The sequence below is a fragment of the Silene latifolia genome, chromosome X (assembly GCF_048544455.1).
Source record: "Silene latifolia isolate original U9 population chromosome X, ASM4854445v1, whole genome shotgun sequence".
Lineage (NCBI taxonomy): Eukaryota > Viridiplantae > Streptophyta > Magnoliopsida > Caryophyllales > Caryophyllaceae > Silene > Silene latifolia.
In genome coordinates, this window is record NC_133537.1 from 341,924,843 (window position 1) to 341,945,130 (window position 20,288).

A 20,288-nucleotide genomic window follows, 5' to 3' on the forward strand; every position below is an offset into this window, starting at 1 on the left:
TGTATAAAATGGTCCTAAAGAGTAGAATAAATCTCAACTACCTTAAATATACCTTATAAATTTTAAAAGTTAGTTAAATAGAAAGTCCGTCTTAAAATATTTGTGTAAAATCGTCTTAAACAATGGTATACCAATCACCCAAATGTCTGCTCCATACACTCAAAAAAGTCCACAACCTAACCAAAGGTGGGTTCTTTTTGTTTGACTCAAAACTTTCGTACAGAATTTCACACGACTCTCTCTTCCTAAACCAACTGCCACTCTTTCTAATTACATCACCTCTCATTGCAAATTTTGGGTAAAGTTGCTTTCTTTTTAAGATTTAATAGCATCCAATTAATTAATTCTGTACTTTATTTGCTTAATTTTGTTTAGTTGTAGTTTATTAATCAATTATTTAGCTTGATTTAGTAAAAAAAAAAATTAGGGAAATTCAAAGATTGAGTTTTTTAGTTGAGAAATGATTTGGGTTTAGGTTATTTTGATGGTATAGTTTGTTGATGGTGTAAAAAAAAATAAGTGGGTTGGTGTATTTTGTTTGATTGAGACGAATTTGTCGAGTTATTCTTCTGTAAGGCCGTCTTATAACCCATTTAAGGGAAAAGTTAGTTACTTGAAAATCCGTTTTAGTAATTTTTAGTGGAAGACCGTCTTACATAAGAATTTGTCGATTAAGAAAAGGGTAATATTGAAATTGAGCTTTTTGAGGGGAGAAATGAATTGGGTTTTGGTCATTTTGATGGTGGATTGTTGATAGCATATAGGAAATTGTTCAGGTTTTACCAGTGTGGTGATTGATTGATACAAGGGAAAAGAAAAGGCGAAATTTTTGGATGAAATATGAAGTGGGTTTTGATCATTTTAGTGAATTAGTCATAGGTTGATTGATAGAAGGGAAACGAAAGGCGAATTTTTTGGATGAAATATGAAGTGGGTTTTGATCATTTTAGTGAATTGGTCATAGGTTGATTGATAGAAGGGAAAAGAAAGGCGAAATTTTTGGATGAAATATGAAGTGGGTTTTGATTATTTTAGTGAATTGGTCATAGGTTGATTGATGCTAGGTTGTGTGGTAGTTGAGTGAAACTATTCAAGTAATGAAGTACTTGGGGCTTGCGGCGTTGATTTTGGCTAGTTTATCGGGGTTTTGTTTGGCGTCCAAGTGTCCTATAGATGTAAGTTATGTGGAAACACTCCCTTGGAACAGTTCACAGTGTCATGCTCAAGTTTCGGAAAATGGCCTAGGATCTCATTGTTGTCAAACTCTTTTGAGTTTGTTTGGAATCGGACTTGCCAAAAATCTCAAGAATACTCATCTGTTTGGGCTCCGAGATTTGCCAACGTCAATGGCGTGCATATCTGACTTTCAGTCCAAGCTTAATGCTATGTCTCTTTCCCCGAATTTGACGTCTGAATGTTTCACGCCTTCACAATTTGTAATCGCTCCTAATGTTTGTGCTGGTATTGAGTCCCTCCAAGATTGGGACGATAAGATTGGTACGAATACTTCACTAGATCAGAACTGTCAGCCGGATCTGTCAGATCTCACGGCGTGTGATACCTGCTATACTGCGGGTACCAGGGTCCAATCTAAGTTGATTTCAATTGATGGAAATACGTCACATTCCCTGGAGTGCTTTTATTTCACAATTTTGTATGCTGGTGGAATCGTCAACAAGTTTGGCCCTGAAAGTGTTGGGACAAGTTCATGTATATTCCAGCTTTCGCTGAATTCGGCTCCTGTGTCTAAGAATAACAGTCATGCACAGCTCCATTTTGGATTGGCTGGTTCTGCTGTCGCTGTTTTTCTTATCATCTGCTCAGTAGCTCTTGCCTTTTGGTATTACCGAAAGCAGCAGCAGCAGAAGTCGAAGGGTAGTGGACCTGGTGGGCCTGATTTTGATGCAGAGCAAGGAAGTAGGCCTAGAATGCGGCCCAATACCGGGGCAATATGGTTTACGATTGAAGAGCTTGAAAAAGCGACAAATTACTTTTCACAGAAGAATTTCATTGGTCGTGGCGGTTTTGGGGTGGTCTATAAGGGAACATTACAAGATGGGACAACAGTTGCTGTCAAGAAGATTACAGAACCAACTATTGAGGGAGATTCTGATTTCCGAAACGAGGTGGAGATAATTAGCAATTTGAGGCATCGAAATCTAGTGCCTCTTCGAGGATGTTGTATGCATGATGAGGGCGGGCATGATGATGACGGGGGAAGTGAAAGATTTCTGGTTTACGAGTATATGCCAAATGGAAATCTCGATGACCATCTCTTCTATGCCTCGGTGAACAGGAGTGGAGCAATACGGAAACCATTAACATGGCCGCAGAGGAAAAGTATAATATTGGATGTCGCGAAGGGGCTAGCTTATCTCCATTACGGAATAAAACCGCCAATCTACCATAGAGATGTCAAGGCGACTAATATCCTCCTTGATGCCGATATGAGAGCAAGGGTGGCGGATTTTGGGTTAGCAAAAGAAATTAAGGAAGGAAATTCTCATCTCACCACCCGAGTGGCGGGCACTCACGGGTATTTAGCCCCCGAATATGCACTATACGGGCAACTAACTGATAAAAGTGATGTCTACAGTTTCGGGGTGGTAGTTTTAGAGATTATGTGTGGTAGAAGAGCGCTTGATCTGTCAGCACTAGGGTCATCTAACACGGTTTTAATAACCGACTGGGCGTGGTCTTTGGTAAAGGAAGGAAAAGCCGAAGAGGTTTTTGACGCATTTCTGTTGAAAGAAGGGGATAACATGGAACTCAATCCGAAGGGGATAATGGAACGGTTTGTCCGTGTTGGTATCCTTTGTGCCCATGTCATGGTTGCTTTGAGGCCTACGATTTCAGATGCGCTAAAAATGTTGGAAGGCGACATTGAAGTTCCTCCAATTCCCGATAGGCCTATGCCTCTCGGACACCCATCGTTTCGCGATGGTAACCCTTTCAGCATTTCGCCTGTGCTGAGTGGGCTCCAGTTAAATTCAATAGAGATGCTAAGGTAATTACTAATTACCACAGAATTTGACTCTTCCAATTGCTATATACCGAAGTAAAAAACAGGCCGAGAGCTGGAGGCCTACCTTTGTCTGCTATATAACTCAAAGACGACGAGATTGTTGAAGACTGTTCAATATTCATTTGTTGATTTGGTAACTACAGGGCGCATTGGGCAAATAGTATCAGAGATTAGCAGATGAAGCTCCGTCAATTGTATCTGCTGTAAATGAGGAAAATGTCGAATCACTGTCAAAATACGACCCTGGTACGACACTATTTCCTTGCTCTTTGTCTTACTTTCCTTCTTTAGGAAATTATTCGGAGGGAAGCGGCATGTTAGTTAGACGAGTATAATATCATATATCTGTCAATGAACTTGTGAAAGAAAAAGAATGTAAATGATACAGTAAATTTCTTATGGAGCAACCCATCGTCTGGCCGTCTGAATTTAAGTTTTAACGCAGGGCGTCTTTTTTTGTGCGATATTTATATAACTTAGTACTCAGTGGTTTCCATTTCTGATGGCCCAACGACTCGTTAGGGCCTTTATTGGTAAGAATCAGGAAACCGCCTCTTTGTTTCTGAAGCACAAGGTCAGTATGCTTACAGTCGCCCCCACATACCCAAGACAGGACTCTATTTTCCGAGAGATTCACTCGACTTTTGATCAAATCATAAGCGGTTTGAACGTGTTCTTTCTTGGCAGTTAAAAACTATTCCTTCCGTCCCAGTCATTTGTTTACCTTTTTTTTCTTTGTGCGTAGAGGATGTGGTCTGAATTACATATGTATGAATATTGTAGCATAATCTTTATTAACAAAAATCAGAAATTGAGACGAAAAAATTTCGAAATCATATAATATATAATATAAACATATATATAGACGACCATATTATTCTAGCAAGCTTATGTTTCCATTTACTAGGAAAAACGAAAGAAATAAATTAGCCGCGCTTCCTCTAAAGGCGATACCGTAAAAACGAGTATCGCCTTAGCTTGGCTACTATAGTATCCTCGACAAAAAAAAATTATGTCGAGGAAAGTTAAAAATATCCTAATATATGACTATACGAGATATGTTAGCTAGAGCTAAGTGATCGCGTAACACTAGATTTGAAAATCGTCAACATAGTTCCATGGAGTAAGCAAAATCTCAGAAATCTCCGGAGCATCAACAGGACCGCCATGATTGGACTCTTGTATAAGCGGAGCCAGCATATTTTGAGGGACGTCCGTATACGCTGTTTGACAAACGTCTAACAACAACTGACGGCGAAGATTGTACTCGGTTTCATAAGACGGAACCTGCATGGTGAGTCCAGTCTGTTCCTTGAGAATCTGAATCATTGCATCCTTAGACCTGATCACACTTTCTAATCCTTGAATGTGTGTTTGTAAAGCACGGTTTATGTATTCCTGTTTGTTTATCTCGCTCTCGAGACACGCAATGTGGTTCTCCTTCCTCTCCCTCGCCTTTTTTGCTGACTCCCGGTTGCATAATTTCCGTTTCATCAGCTTTTCCGCCTGTTCCTGTTCCTGTTTTCGTTGCATCAGCCTTTCCGCATTTTCCAGTTCCTGCTGTTGTCGTTGCTCCAGCTTTTCCGCGTCTTCATGTTCTTGACCCTGTCGTCGTTTCATCGTTACTTGTCGATATAATTTAGATTAGATTGGATGTAATAATAATAAATATAAATCGAGTTGATATGTACAATAGCTGAGTTTGTTATATATAGTTTTCGAACAAATATCGGATTTTTTTCTATAATATTTTTTTATAATAATTTTGGATTATGGTTTCGTACTTATCTACTAATTTGTTCGAATTACGGTAATTATTTAGATAAGGTTTCTATAATTATATCTGGATAACTCATAGCTTTATTAGATTTTAATAAAAAAGGTTTCTATAATTATATCTGGATAACTCATAGCTTTATTAGATTTTAATAAAAATTAGGGACTTGATTTAAGAAAATTTTACGACGTAGTTATCCATATGTTCCCTGGGAGATACACAAAGGAAACTCGGCGACAATTGTTGATGTCAGCTAGCTTATCTATAATTATATCTAGATAACTCATAACTTATTAGATTTTAATAAAAATTAGGGACTTGATTTAAGGAAATTTTACGACGGAGTTATCCATATGTTCCCTGGGAGATACACAAAGGAAACTCGTCGACAATTGCTGATGTCAGGAAGCTTATCTATAATTAGGGACTTGATTTAAGGAAATTTTACGACAAAGTTATCCATATGTTCCCTGGGAGATACACAAAGGAAACTCGTCGACAACTGCTGATGTCAGCTAGCTTATCTACGGTGATAGTAAAGTAAAACACATAAATAAAAGTTTTTAACAAATACAAAGTACGCTCATATCTTCGTCGGCAAGAGGCCGGAGTTTCGTATATTTCGAGACCTGTTATTGGATCATCTTAACCTAAGACGGTTTTATACGAAAGTTGTAAAGTCTAATGTAACCAAGCTTCAAGGCCGCCACAGGCCCACAATCTTAGCCCCAAAGCCCACTCATCTTAAGCACCACAGCCCACTAAACTAGACCCTGAATTCCAAATGTGTGCGATAGTGAGCCCGTACCGTCGTCGTAATTTAAGATCTATTATAACTCGTCTTTTATTTTTGTCTTATTTAAATTAGGTGAATGTTCTTATAACTTATGATGGTTATAACCAAGAATATTTGCTAAAGATAACGGTCCATTTGAATAAATTACCCTTCTGCTCAAAACTTTAATAAATTGTTTAAATTAATCGTTAAAATAATTATATTGGCGGTACTTGAGTAATATTTTGAAAGAAATTATGAAAATGTATTAACAGATAAAAAAAAACCTTCATATTTAACGTTTGGAAAAAACAGGGCCTTGAATACAGCATATGTTTAGTTAAAAGATACTCGATATTATTGTACATTCTTTTAGTACTTACATTTTATATCATAAAATGTCATCGTTTTTCTGATTAAAAAAGTGACCCTCAAGTTTAGTGGTCATTTTTTATCAGAGAATGGTCACATTTATTTCGTCGTAATTTACAACAGTCACAAATAAAAGTTTTTGCTTTAAAATAAACTTCTTTAATAGTCAGCTGAATGGGAAAAAATAATCATAATTTTTAATGATCAAAAAGTAAACAAATAGTTTATTTATGTCTAGTGGTTGGTAGGGTTAACATTTTATAATGATCAACTAGCTTTCAATGATGCTTTTAGTATTTAAATCTTTAATTAACAGTCAATCTTGTCTGAGGATTAATAGACAGAGATCTTGATTAGTGCTATACTTAATCAACTACTTTAATCAAAAATCCACTTTATTATTAAGCATTTCCCTATTATTAATCATTGTATTCCCACCCAAATTTGTCCTTTAATAAATATAAAGATAATATAATCTAAGAAATTAAAAGATTATTGTGATAGATGCACCATCTCAACCAAAACCTTAAGGTGATGGTTGAGGCCCAACTATTATAATTATTCCTATTACGATCTCTCACTCAAATGCCCATTATTGGGCTTGAAAAATGGTTAGTTGTGCACCGGCTCCCCCGTACCGTGTGCTGGGTTTCCACTTTGAGTTTTTGAGGAGTTTTGAGGTTGTCAGGATTTGAACCTGTGACCTTCGGTCACACTGGCTCTGATATCATGATAGTTGAATCATCTCAACCAAAACTTTAAAGTGATGGTTAAGGCACAACTATTATAATTATTCCTATTATATTGTTGGTAGGTTAAAAGCTTCCTCTACTGAAAACGCGGCCCATTGTTTATATTCATCTACTTGAGTGGAGAATCAATTCAATCATGACTTATTATGAGTTGTGGATTTGTCATCTTAATATATTCCGATATAATAATTTTCGGCAGATGTTAACTAATTTAGTTAATAAGTACTGATAAATGATAATCATAAAAGGTGATGCTTATGATCAGGTTTTAAATACGTTTAGCATTAAAAACGACTTTATGACTTGTTAGAGTTGTTACACACAAAAGAAAAACATAATAATAACCAATTGTGAATAGTGTATTGTAAAACCGTCTTGCTTTTAAATATTACTCGTATGAGATATAAATATATTTTATATTTTCTTTTATTTAGTTAATCGTTTGTCAAAATGATGAGAACAATAACTCGTGTACTTCAATGAGATACATAGATTATTGATAAGGAAAATGAGATAGCACCACCAAGTATAACGATCTTGTTTGATAACTTGTGTATGAAAACAATAGTCTTATGTAATAATTTGTGTATATTATTTATTCGGTTTTTCTAATGTGTATTGTATGTTTTTAGGGCACAGGTTAAAAGAACCGTTATTCTAATTATCTTAAGAAAATCATGGTCAACTATATATGAATAGTTGATTATGACTTTACATACTATTGGCCAATCTTTGTACTAATAAGCAATAGTACTATAGAGGGTGGGATATGCTAGACTATAAACCTTGCATTCCCATTCAATTTGTAAAATTGTAAAAATAAGGAATAATTCTATCATTAGCCAAAAAGAAAAAAAAAAAATATGTGTCATGATGTGTGTGGTAGTAAAAAAAAAAAGTAGCACGATACTGTTAGTCTGTTACCATTGTTATTATCCTTAGGCAGTTCGTATAATAATGTTGGGCTTGTTTGGTTGCCCATTAAAATCATGGGATTTTAAAGTTCCTAGGAAGTGTAAAACCATGATGTTGTTTGGTTGCCAAAATCATGGGAAGTAGAACTTCCCACATGAATCTACTTCCTCCATTATGTGGGAAGTCACTCACTGCCCCCTTGATCATTGGAACTTCCCACATGAATTAACTTCCCACATGCAAACCAAACAGTTTTTGGGAATTCACATGAATTGGAAATTCATGTGAACTTGAAGTTCCCGGGAATTTTAGTTCCCTTATGTCAACCAAACAAGTTAATAATGGCAATCTATATTAAATCAAGTCACAGTTTTAACCAGCTTAAGTGTATTTATTTATAAATTACTACTCCGTATATGCTTAATGAGTTAGTTTTACCGTCTCACACAAATTATATACGGAGTATAAGACTATATGACGACTAATAGGTTAAATCTCTCACACGATTATGAAATGCCACCAATATGAAAAGATGTCTCATACAAATTATAGGTGAATTAGGACAAATTATAAGACGTCACACAATACTATTAACGTGCTCTTAGAGCCGTCTCATAGAAGAATTAGTGCAATTTTAAAAAAAAATTGTACTAGAATGATTACATCTAGTAAATAGTAAGAAGTGCTACAAAGAGTGGTAAAAAAAACTATTTGCTTCAACTATTATACATGTAACTTTAAGTAACTTCATACTAACAAAAAAATACAACACTCTAGTACAAAAGCCAAGAGATAAGAGTAAAAAAAAAAAAACTATTTACATAACTTATATTTACCAAATTCAAAACTTGATATATTCTCAAATTTACATGCATGGTAAAAAAAAGTTAAAACCCAAAAAACAAAAACAAAAAAAAAAAATTATTTGTAGATTTAATTACTCCAAACCACCCAAGCCTTTAGCATCAGAAGCTTTCATAATTCTAAGCCTTTTGCAAGAATTAATGAACATTTCCCATGGTACATCTCCTACTAACATCCAATCTCCATCTTTATCTTCATATGTTGGTACAAAATCCGATCCTTTGTATCCTTTGCTTTCTGAGTATTCACCTATATAAACAAATAACAAACTCGAGTTATTATTATCGACTTTATTAAGTTGCCTTCAGTATCCAGAAGAAGAAAACTGCCCTAACTGTCGGTAAAGGATACATACTCTTGGTTAATAGTTAAAACTTCCGAAATTTTTTCTAAGAGACAGTAATATATTCAGTGACAGGGCCAGAATTTACGATTAAGGGGCAAAAATGTTCACGGGGAACAAATAAAACTTTCGCGTTTTTCATTGTTCATAACTTGAGATTCTGAGTGTTTTTATATATAAAAGGATCGTTTCAGACAGTACAGTATATGAGTCGATTTTAGTGCTTACCAACTTGAACTTTGAACATATCTTCCAAGGCCTTAAGGAGTTGTGAATAGCAAGAGTAGAGTTTCATATCAATCTTCCTAAGATAAGGAGCACCATCCATGCTAACTTTTACGTACATGTTTCCAATTTCTTCATCTTTTTTCATTGTTTGTAGACAGTTTTTTCGGTATGATCGAACTGGAGGCCATCCAACGACTTGTGCCCTATACAATCAATTCGGAAAATTAGTCAAAATTTAAATAACTCGACTTCTTACAAAAAAGTTGTCTAAGCAAAATATAAAAATACGGGTTTTTAAATCATTTCATTAATAAAAAGTCATACTGTAACTTAAATACGTACTTTGGAGGAGGAGTGTTCTTTGTTACACAATCTTGTGCATTATTAGAAGTAGACTCTCCTTTGATATCAATAAAAGATCTTTTGTTATTAACGCATTTTGATATATCGGAACCTGGTAATCCTAATCTTAACTCGGTATCTTGGTGCTCGATCTCTTTCTTGTTCATCTCCATAATATTTAATTTCTTAGAGTTTTAGAACGTACACAAGCTAAGAAAATTAAGATTTTTTTTTTTTGTGATGTAAATTAATTTTTTTAGTTTTGAATGAGAGAAAAAGTTTGAGTTGTTAGGTCGTAAGTCTAAGGAAGGGTGTTATATAGGAAAGTAGGGAATAAATGGAATTTAATATGACGGGTCCAATGTCTAAAGACACGGAGAATAATCATGGGTTGTTACGTAACACGTGTCGCATTTCCATTGGATTATTTTAGGTACGGAATTACGTATAACCCGGGCAAGAACGATAAACGGGAAAGTGGTAAACTAGCCTTTTAAGTTTGCATCAATGTGAGAATAACCCCTTAACTTTACTTTGGTGTAAATAACCCCCATAACTTTGCTCTAAAGTGAAATCAAGCCCCCTTCTACTTTTCCGATCAAAATTTCGTCGGATTGCCAATTTCTCACCAATATCTCATATGTTGTACATATTACGTATAATTTTCACCCTTTCTACTCTATTTATTTATACAAATGCATGTATCCGCAAGATCTATATGCCTTATTTTAGCACATTATCCAACAATTCATGTCCTAGTGTCCTACCACTCCTACCTCTGACTTTCTCTCTCCCGGACGTCTCACCCACAACATTCACCACAAATATTATCACTTCTTTTTTCCTTTTCTCAACTTTGCCAAATAAATAAATTTATTCTTAAAGAAGCGAGCGAAGAGAGTTCCATTGTTGAAGATGATTCAAAGATTTAGACTGAATGATGTCATGGCATTCTATTCTCAAAGAGGTGATAGCAATCTCAGGTTTCCTTGTTTTCCCCGAGCCAATTGTTTACGGACGTAGCAATTTAATTTTGTAAAAGTTGCACCCAAATCTCAGTGTTAAATTATGAGCAATTATACGTAATATTGGTGAGATAATGGTGAGAAATTAACATTTCGGAATTTTGACTGGAAAAGAGAAAGGGGCTTGATTTCACTTTATTACAAAGTTATGGGGGTTGTTTACACCAAAATAAAGTTAAGGGGGTTATTCTCACATTGATGCAAACTTAAAGGACTAGTTTACCACTTTCTCGGAACGCGATAAATAATTCAAGTTCTTAATATACTTAATTTATCTTAATCACTTTATTGAGTACTAGTATAGGACCCGTGCTACAGCACGGCATTTTTAAGATTTTGTTTATAAAGAGGAAAATACAATAAAATTGTTTTTGGCATAAAATATATGGTACTTTTAAGTTAATGTTATAATATACTCCCTCCTATTCTCTATTTTCTTCCCTATTTCCTAAAACGGATTATTCAGGTTTTCTTCCCCTTTCCTTTTTTGGAAACTTTTTAATCTTATTTTATTCATTCCTCTCTCCTATCACCAAACCCCACCCAACTCACAATTCTTTATTTAATTCCTAATTATTCATTTCTCTCTCCTATCACCAAACCCCACCCAACTCACAATTCCTTATTTTATTCATTCTTCTCTCCTATCATCAAACCCCACCCAACTCACAATTCATATTTTATTATCCTCCTTAATATTTGTGCCCCAACCAAAGCGGAAGAAAAAGAAGAATAGGAGGGAGTAGTAGATATAATATTAGGAAGGAGGACAAAAATTAAGTTTATTACCGTAAAAGATAGTTGAAACTAAGTTAGTCTTGTTTCGAACTATTAATAATAATACTATAATGTTAAATCAATAAGGGGAACTAATTTATGAAATTAAATTAGATGTAAATTATACTTAAAAAAATCTGTTAGCCTTATAAAAAAACGGTCGAAATAATATACGAAATAAGGGGAACTATTTTGGTTGGTTCTAATGAGATCTGCGAAATTATGTAGAAAAATTTGTTTCCATATAGGATTGTTATTATCTTAGTCAGAATTTTTTTGGTTATATGTGGGAATGGTGTTATCAATGGGAAATCATTTTGTTTCCATATAAGATTCTTAATTAGAAAAGTCAAAAGAATTTTTTGGTTATACGTTGGAATGGTGGTAATCAATAGAAATCAATATGTTTCTATATTCTTAATTAGATAGTGGGCTCAACTCAGCATCTTATTTGTGGTGATTTAAATACATAAAGCACAGGCCCATTAATCAGAATCTTATTTGTGGTGACTTAAGTACATAAAGGACGGGCCCATTAAAGTAGGGGGGAGTTGGGCGGAAAACTACTAAGAGATTTTTATTCTCTTAGTAGTAGGGGGATTAAAATTTGGAGGTATGATATAACATTTGTCGTACGAAAATTAATATGTCTTAGTTTGACTACAAAACTTATTTTGGATGGGATATCTCATAAGGCGGTTAATATAGCATAATACCGGTTAAGATATACTGTATAGAGTATTATGTATTTTTTACAAAAAAAATTCATTTAAGATGTATATATCCGTTTTAAGAAAGACCTAATTTTTAGTTTAATGTTTTAAGCTAATAGTTTAACCTTTTTTATATGAGCTAATAGTATTTCTTCCATTTTAATCATTTCTATACATTTGTTGAATATATGTGAGTTATATTTTAATCAATTGTATAGAATTGATTGGAATAGAGTAAGTATAATTTTGTAAAAGAAAAATGTAAATTGAAATTGTAAAGCTTCAATATTAAGGAATCTAGTGTCCTAGACTCCTAGTGATATGAATATGTTGGAGTAAAAGTGAAAATATCATGATTTCATGACTTGATAGTACTATAAATTAGTGTTAAAGTTGATAGTACAATTTTCAAGATGTTAAATTATACCTTAACTCTGTTAATGTGCAAATATTAGCTAATTTAATTTGTAAAGTCATAAAAAATTCTACCCATAATCTGGGCTCGAACCTATTAGAATCAAAATTGCATTTATAGCTCCCTTCATACCAAAATAGTTAACACCAAATGAAGTCTCCCATTTTCTTAGTTAAATGACCGGGGTTTAAATTAAGAGCGAGATAATAATACCCTTTTTGAAACTTAATACAATGGGTTATATACTAGATTGCACGGACACTCCTCCTAACTAATCGGTGTTCCCGTGTTGGACATACACCCGTGTCGAACACGACACTCGTCGGACACACGTCGAAACGTGTCGGACACCTGTAAAGCTGTGTCTAACTTTCATCTTTTATTTAGGCACGTGTCCGACGCGTGTCCATGGTATTTGGACACACTTTCAAACGAAAAGTTGAATTTAAAATAAATGGCGTGAATTGTTATATGGTTGAATTTGGTGGGCAAATGATGTTCTTTAGACAAGTAATGAGATGTCGAAAAAAATTGATTATAAGTTGGTTTTTGGTTTTAGAAATGAGAATAAGTTATATTTAACGTCCAATTTTACCTTCATTTATTTAAATTTAATATCAAATACTTTTTTCAAAAATAAAATCACACATATATAACTACAAAATATATATTTTATTAAATTTAAATAACGTATCCCTTGTCATAAATTTCATGGGATGCGTGTCACGTGTCCGTGTCCGTTTTGATGCAACCTAGGTTATATATACAATCGATGACACAATCGTTATCCTAATATAGGAGCATGGAATTCCGAAATGCCATGAATTTAGACAAGCTTGGCAGCTGTACAACTGAGGATATTGTCCTAATATTTATGGGACAAGTTTGGACATAACTTAGAGTTTTACGTATAAAAGAATGGGACACATTAAATTAACGGTCGAGATTTAATTTGAGATCTTAAGGATTAATCGTAGCCGTTGGATTAAATTTTTAATTGGGTCCGACCCACATGGTTGTCCTTTAATCGACACTTTGGTCTGTCGATCTCGGATTTTCTGCAGGGTATGGATTTTTGGACCCGGCTTTTATTTAATTGGTCAGGACCATTTCCCATACTTTTAATAAATCGGTCGTTCAGTCTTTCTTAAGACGGGAATATTCGTCTTAAGATTAATAGGGCAAATGATACTTTACATGGATAGATAGAATAAGCATTTTAGTTGTCTCTCTATATCTGACAAACGGGTCAATCGATTCGCGTCCGGCTCAGTAAAGCCCAGGTCGACTCATTTTCGAGTTTAACAGAACTTGGGTTGGGTCGGGTCATTCAGTTCGGTCTATTATTATCAAGTTATTTAAGAATAACGCATTGTGTGGAACAATGAGTTGGGTGATATTATTGATTGGTCAATATCGGGTCGGGTAATTCCCAAGAGGTGATTCAAGTCGAGTCAGTTTTGTTTCTAAGTACTCTGTTTTGGTTTTATACTCTTATTTTTGTTGTCAAGTCGTTGTGAGTTTAAGACTGATTGATATATTCGTCTTGAATAAGAATTTGTGTAAGGAATAATGGATGTATGAAGAATTAGTACGTGTGCTATTGGGTTCAGTGCTTAATGCTCATGGTCCATACTCTCATAGTCTCATCTTCTCATCAATTAATACGTACATTGAATTTAGGTAGAATAAAGCGATGTCAATTAGTTCAACTGATAAAAATTATGAAGAATAATACTCCATATTATCCATGTTGAATTGCGTCAGTATCAAAATTGTTCTTGTAACACTTTTCAAACCGAAAAAATAGGTAAATGTAGTTAGTGTAAGGCAATTGACACGTAAAACCGTCACGTACTATTACCTTTGTGACATATATAATTGATTAATTGACATCGTTTCATCCTTTTGACCTAACCGATAATAAGTTTTTTCGGTGTCTCTAAGTTTATCTATTCGTTTTGAGTTTAAGACGGATATATTGGTCTTAAATTAAAATTTGTGTAAAGGAATAATGGATTTTTTGGAGGATTATTACGTGTGGTATTAAGTTGAGTGTGCTTAATGTTCATGGTCCATACTCTCATGTTCTCAACAATTAATACAATTAATACGTACATCGAATATAGGTAGATTAAAGCGATGTAAATTAATTAAACTAATGAAGTTATGAAGAATAATATTTATGTTTCGATTTTATCAGTATTAAAATTATTCTTGTAATAACATTCGTTAAACAAAAAATATAGACAACGTATAACGTAATAATTGACATGCAAAACCGTTACCGTTACCGTTACCGGCCTTGTAACTCCATTTATTCATTTTATTTTCATGTATTTGATCAAAATTTTGAATACTATGATAATAATTAAGAATATTAAACGGATTTTTTAACGTGTGCCCTAAGTCTCTAGGGCTAGGGCATACATTAAGAGTTAAATACAGAACAATCAATGGAATATATCATGAAAATGTGAGTATATATTAACTCATTTTATTCATATGGAGTAAAATATTCATTTAATACTTTCTTTATTTAGGTTATTAATGTATGTCATTAGGGCACATGCATAATAAAAAATCGTTATAATTAAAGCTGAGATCTCTATTTTATATATCACAAATTCTCATTATAGACGGACACTATCCGTCTATACGTATAGACGGATACCATTTGCCCTCACAAAATATCCATTTGCCATAAAGTGGAAAGCATATAGGGGTGCCCCACCTTGTCCCCCCTACCCATTTTATTAGAGGTCTTTACCCGTCTGTTCGCCCCACCCGTCTATACTAAGACCTATTGTTTATATATAAACAAACTCAAATATAATTAAAGAATGTCGTTGTTATATCAACGTTAGGATATTTATGTCTGTATTAAAATTGCCTTGATTTGCTAGGTTGTGAAAGATTCTACGTCGTTCTCATTGCAGTTCACGTAGGATTTCGATGCTTACATGGTTTTCATGCATTTATACGGAGTAGTTACATACAACCACCCAATGAGCCAATGAATCCCGTAATTGAGAGATAAGGGCATCGGTTATACGCAGAGTTAACTGTGTTAGCAATACAAAGAAGATGTTTACGAATAACTTATGATGAAAATTCTGTCGACAACTGTATCGAAGGACTGATACTGTCGCAAGAAGCGCACTCACTTTACTACTCCAATGAATCCCGTAATTGCGAGATAAGGGCATCGGTTATACGCAGACTTAACTGTGTTAGCGATACAAAAGAAGATGTTTGCGAATAACTTGTGATGAAAATTCTGTCGAAACTGTATCGAAGGACTGATACTATAGCAAGAAGCGCACTCACTTTACTACTTTAATTTAGTGATGTTAATGAGTCTTAGCTCTAATGGAAATGGAACAATAATGCATGCATTAGGAGTAATACTTTAAACATGCACCTAACTACTTTAAACATGCATATACAATTTATATTTTTTTTCACATTAAATTAATAATTAAGATATTAAAAATGGATAAATTGGATATATACAACTCGAGCTTGTCTACTAATAAATATAATTAAATGGATGTATACCACTCGAACTTGTGTACAAAATCGCAATCAAACATTCACCTAACTACTTTAAACATGCATATATGATTTACTCCGTATATGGTTTCGTACATTAATAATTAAGATATTAAAATCGAATAGATATATATGACTCGAACTTGTCTACTCCGTACAAAATACAAACAAATGGATATATACAACTCGAACTTAGCTTGTGTATGTACAAAATCGCAATCAAACATTCACCTAACTACTTTAAACATGCATATACGATTTATAAGGTTATATACATTAATAATTAAGATATCAAAATCGAATAGATATATATGACTCGAACTTGTCTACAAAATACAAACAAATGGATATATACAACTCGAACTTAGCTTGTGTATGTACAAAATCGCAATCAAACATTCACCTAATTACTTTAAACATGCATATACGATTTATAAGGTTATATACATTAATAATTAAGATATCAAAATCGAATAGATATATATGACTCGAACTTGTCTACAAAATACAAACAAATGGATATATACAACTCGAACTTAGCTTGTGTATGTACAAAATCGCAATCAAACATTCACCTAATTACTTTAAACATGCATATACGATTTATAAGGTTTTATACATTAATAATTAAGATATCAAAATCGAATAGATATATATGACTCGAACTTGTCTACAAAATACAAACAAATGGATATATACAACTCGAACTTAGCTTGTGTATGTACAAAATCGCAATCAAACATTCACCTAATTACTTTAAACATGCATATACGATTTATAAGGTTTTATACATTAATAATTAAGATATCAAAATCGAATAGATATATATGACTCGAACTTGTCTACAAAATACAAACAAATGGATATATACAACTCGAACTTGTGTATGTACAAAATCGCAATCATTCATTCACCTAACTACTTTAAACATGCATATACGATTTATAAGGTTTTATACATTAATAATCTATAAATATTATTAAAAGGCTAGCCTAAAAATGCCACGTAGACAATGCCACACGGGATGAAAAAAAGCCACGTAACAATGTGACTTGGCAAACTAATATGACATGGATTATCCAATTTATTATTATATTGCATTAATTTAAAATACTTATTTTCTTTAAAAATCTATCCATATTCCATTAGCTTTAAATTTAATTAACTAAAAAAACTATAATAAAAAAATACGCATTAATTATAAGTTAATAATTTCAAGATATTTTATATGGAGTAGTATTATATGTATTCGAAATAAAAAAACTGAATACATATGAAATTAAGAACGAAGATGAATAAATGAAGTTGAAAAAAAAAAATTGTATTATCACTAATTCATTACTTTTTTTGAAAGGCATATCACTATTGTTGTTACTATAACTTTTTTATATATAGACGATGTTTTACGGAACTACTTAATCGACAATTGGGTATTAAAGATCATATAAAATATTTTCTTAGGAAAATATAAAATATATGAAAAATAAAATATTTATTTAATTTAAGTAATTTATAAACAAATTCTGTAAATACTTAAGTGAAATTAAACACTAATAATAGAATTTTAAAAGGGTAATAATACCGTGTATTTAGTTCATGAAATTATTTCACGTAAAGGGTAAGGTTTTGGAAAATATAAAATATATGGATAAGAAAATATTTATATAATTTAAGTAATTTACAAACAAATTAATAAATACTTAAGTATATCTATACAATATAGTTAACAGGTTAGATTAAAGCATTTAATTTAATTTCACATGGCATTAACATTTAGTATTTTATACCCCATTAATTTCTATTAATTTTTATTGATTATTTAATTATTTATTAATTATATTACATTATTGGTTATTTGATATAATTCATATAAAAAAAATGAATGATTACTAAAAGTCCTTACAAAAATGTCTTTACATATTGTGTAACATAAAATTAAAGAAAATCAAAAGACATCATTAATATTCTTAAATTAAATGTATATATTTAAGATTTGATAAGCTAAAAAAACCAAAAAAAAGATGTAACTTACCAAAATTCACATAAAAGTTTTATAATTTACAATTATATTTCACATTTTAATTGAAATTTTTGGAAGAGAACATAGATGTTAGTGAATCGGCTAAATTTTTTCATTTTAACACAACTCATAAAATTAAAGTATACATTTATTTGTTTCTTTAAAATCTATATAATAAATAGTATAAAAAAACTAACATTGCGTACATTTTTAAATGACATGTGATATAACCACATGATTTCAAGAAGTCATATTACAAGTCTCATCATCATAATTATTTTCTTTTATGTCCCATAATATTTATTCTTACAATTACAATATTAGAAAAAATTAAAGAAGACAATAACTTTTTATCTTCTTCCACTTCAATACTTTATTCAATTCACCACAAGCATTTAACCATACTTTTCATCTTCTTTCTCCATAACTCATTTCTCAAGTTTATTTATAATGATTCATATTTTATTTTTTTGAAGAACTAATGATTCATATTTTAGTTTACCTTAAAACTTTTGATGATATTCTGACTTCTTAATTACTACTTTTTTTCTTGAGATGATAATGTTTATTCCATGAGCACAACAATAGACATGCATTTTTATTATAATTTTTTATCAACCTACAACTAATTCATTTTTCTCATGTTCTCTTTTCCATGATAAGATTTTACTATATTGGTCAAACTCATTTGATAATATTTTAAATATACTCGGTATATCTTATGGGCAATTTTGTATTTCGTGTACAATTGATTTTGGCATAATACTAATTTGTACAATTGATTGAATTTTCAGCAACATGACATACTTGGTGCAAATGACAATCAACAAGTATGTGGATTTTTTTAAGAGGATGATGTTTCTCATTTTTTTTTCCTTGGAATTTTTTTTGTGGAGATTTTCCTATTTTAATTATTAATACAAAACTCATTTGATAATATTTTACATCTACTCGGTATATCTTGTGCAATTTTGTATTTCGTGTACAATTGATTTTGGCATAATACTAATTTGTACAATCGATTGAATTTTCAGGAGCATGACATACTTGGAGATCAATACGTGCAAATGACAGTCGACAAATATGTGGATTTTTTAAGAGGTAGCATGATGTTTCTCATTTTTTTTCTTGGAATTTCTTTTTGATATTTTCCTATTTTAATTATTAATACATGACAATTGGTGAGTACAGAACACAATTTAAGAATTATCATTTTTTTATTTCAGATATTAGTTAAATATCAGTTAACACGATAGTTGATGTTGGAGGATGTGTTCATATGGATGATCAAATCTGAAGCTCTTGAATGGAGTAATCACCATATTGAGGATGTATTTTTATGTCGTTCATTTTAATTGATATTAGAATATCTATTTTTGTTCCAATAATTATGCTAAGGTTTTAGCCTATTAGTTATTCTTGGCCTTTTAGTTGTAGTGATAGTATCGACACAACATTGACGGATAATTCTTACAAGAGAAAAAAAACCTTCAAATGATAATTAAATTTGAAATGGAGACACGCGTATTCAATGTATTCAATTACTATATTAGTCTTACTTCATTCACTTTGTTAGACTATTTTTCTTTTAGCTATTGAAGGAAAAAAAACTTAACCGTCGTTGTTAAATTGACGGTTAAGAAACTCCTCAATCTCCGGAGCACCAATATTTTGAAGTTACATAATACATAACCCATGTATAAGTATTAATCATTGATTTCTATATAAACAACTTATGTCTATATACATGTAATTAGACTACATAATTTGAGTATGATGAATTTAGATTGCAAATCATTACTGAATTTACGAGCTAGCATAAATCATGAATCATCAGAGCAATGAGCAGCGCCATCCGTTCAACATATACATTAAAAAAACTCTCTATTAAATGCTTAAATCCCATTAATTTACTAAGTTGTTAATAGAGGAGAAGAAGAGTTACTCATAATTAGATTTTTTTTGTATCTTTTACAAAGACCCACATTTTAACGACAAATGCAATGTCTCTATTCCCCACTAATCTCATATTATTATTATTATTATTATTATTATTGTTTATATTACCGTGTTATTATGTTCAATCTCATTATTTACATCCTATTTTATTGTCTGCAATGTTTTCAAATCAAAATATATTTTATACAAGTATATTATTAATATAAAAAAAAAGAAATTTGTATAGGACCCGTGATTTTTCACGGGTTTCAAAACTAGTTAAGATATTAAAAACGGATAGATATATATGACTCGAACTTGTCTACAAAATACAAACAAATGGATATATACAACTCGAACTTGTGTATGTACAAAATCGCAATCATTCATTCACCTAACTACTTTAAACATGCATATACGATTTATAAGGTTTTATACATTAATAATTAAGA

General features: G+C 32.1%; 2 protein-coding genes across 2 annotated transcripts; one reads left to right on the forward strand and one right to left on the reverse strand.

The window, feature by feature from the left end:
- Positions 1–157: 157 nt before the first annotated feature.
- Positions 158–3,432, forward strand: LOC141619558 (putative receptor-like protein kinase At1g11050). The gene is made up of 2 exons (XM_074436573.1): positions 158–3,007; positions 3,169–3,432. Exons 1-2 carry the CDS (start codon positions 1,098–1,100, stop codon positions 3,197–3,199), a joined length of 1,941 nt encoding a protein of 646 aa, XP_074292674.1. The 5' UTR covers positions 158–1,097; the 3' UTR covers positions 3,200–3,432.
- A 4,879-nt stretch (positions 3,433–8,311) lies between these two features.
- Positions 8,312–9,728, reverse strand: LOC141619559 (auxin-induced protein 22D-like). Its single transcript, XM_074436574.1, has 3 exons — positions 9,394–9,728; positions 9,052–9,254; positions 8,312–8,729 (listed from the first exon to the last, which is right to left on the reverse strand). Exons 1-3 carry the CDS (start codon positions 9,564–9,566, stop codon positions 8,554–8,556), a joined length of 552 nt encoding a protein of 183 aa, XP_074292675.1. The 5' UTR covers positions 9,567–9,728; the 3' UTR covers positions 8,312–8,553.
- Between the last annotated feature and the right edge of the window lie 10,560 nt (positions 9,729–20,288).

What these genes read in the sequence shown, in the direction of transcription:
- LOC141619558 (XM_074436573.1), top strand. Translation starts at nt 1,098, where the DNA reads ATGAAGTACTTGGGGCTTGCGGCGTTGATTTTGGCTAGTTTATCGGGG. An exon ending in AATTCAATAGAGATGCTAAG is followed by an intron (nt 3,008 to 3,168) that starts GTAATTACTAAT and finishes TGGTAACTACAG; the next exon opens with GGCGCATTGGGCAAATAGTA.
- LOC141619559 (XM_074436574.1), bottom strand. Translation starts at nt 9,566, where the DNA reads ATGGAGATGAACAAGAAAGAGATCGAGCACCAAGATACCGAGTTAAGA. An exon ending in AAGAACACTCCTCCTCCAAA is followed by an intron (nt 9,255 to 9,393) that starts GTACGTATTTAA and finishes TTGATTGTATAG; the next exon opens with GGCACAAGTCGTTGGATGGC. An exon ending in TATGTTCAAAGTTCAAGTTG is followed by an intron (nt 8,730 to 9,051) that starts GTAAGCACTAAA and finishes TTGTTTATATAG; the next exon opens with GTGAATACTCAGAAAGCAAA.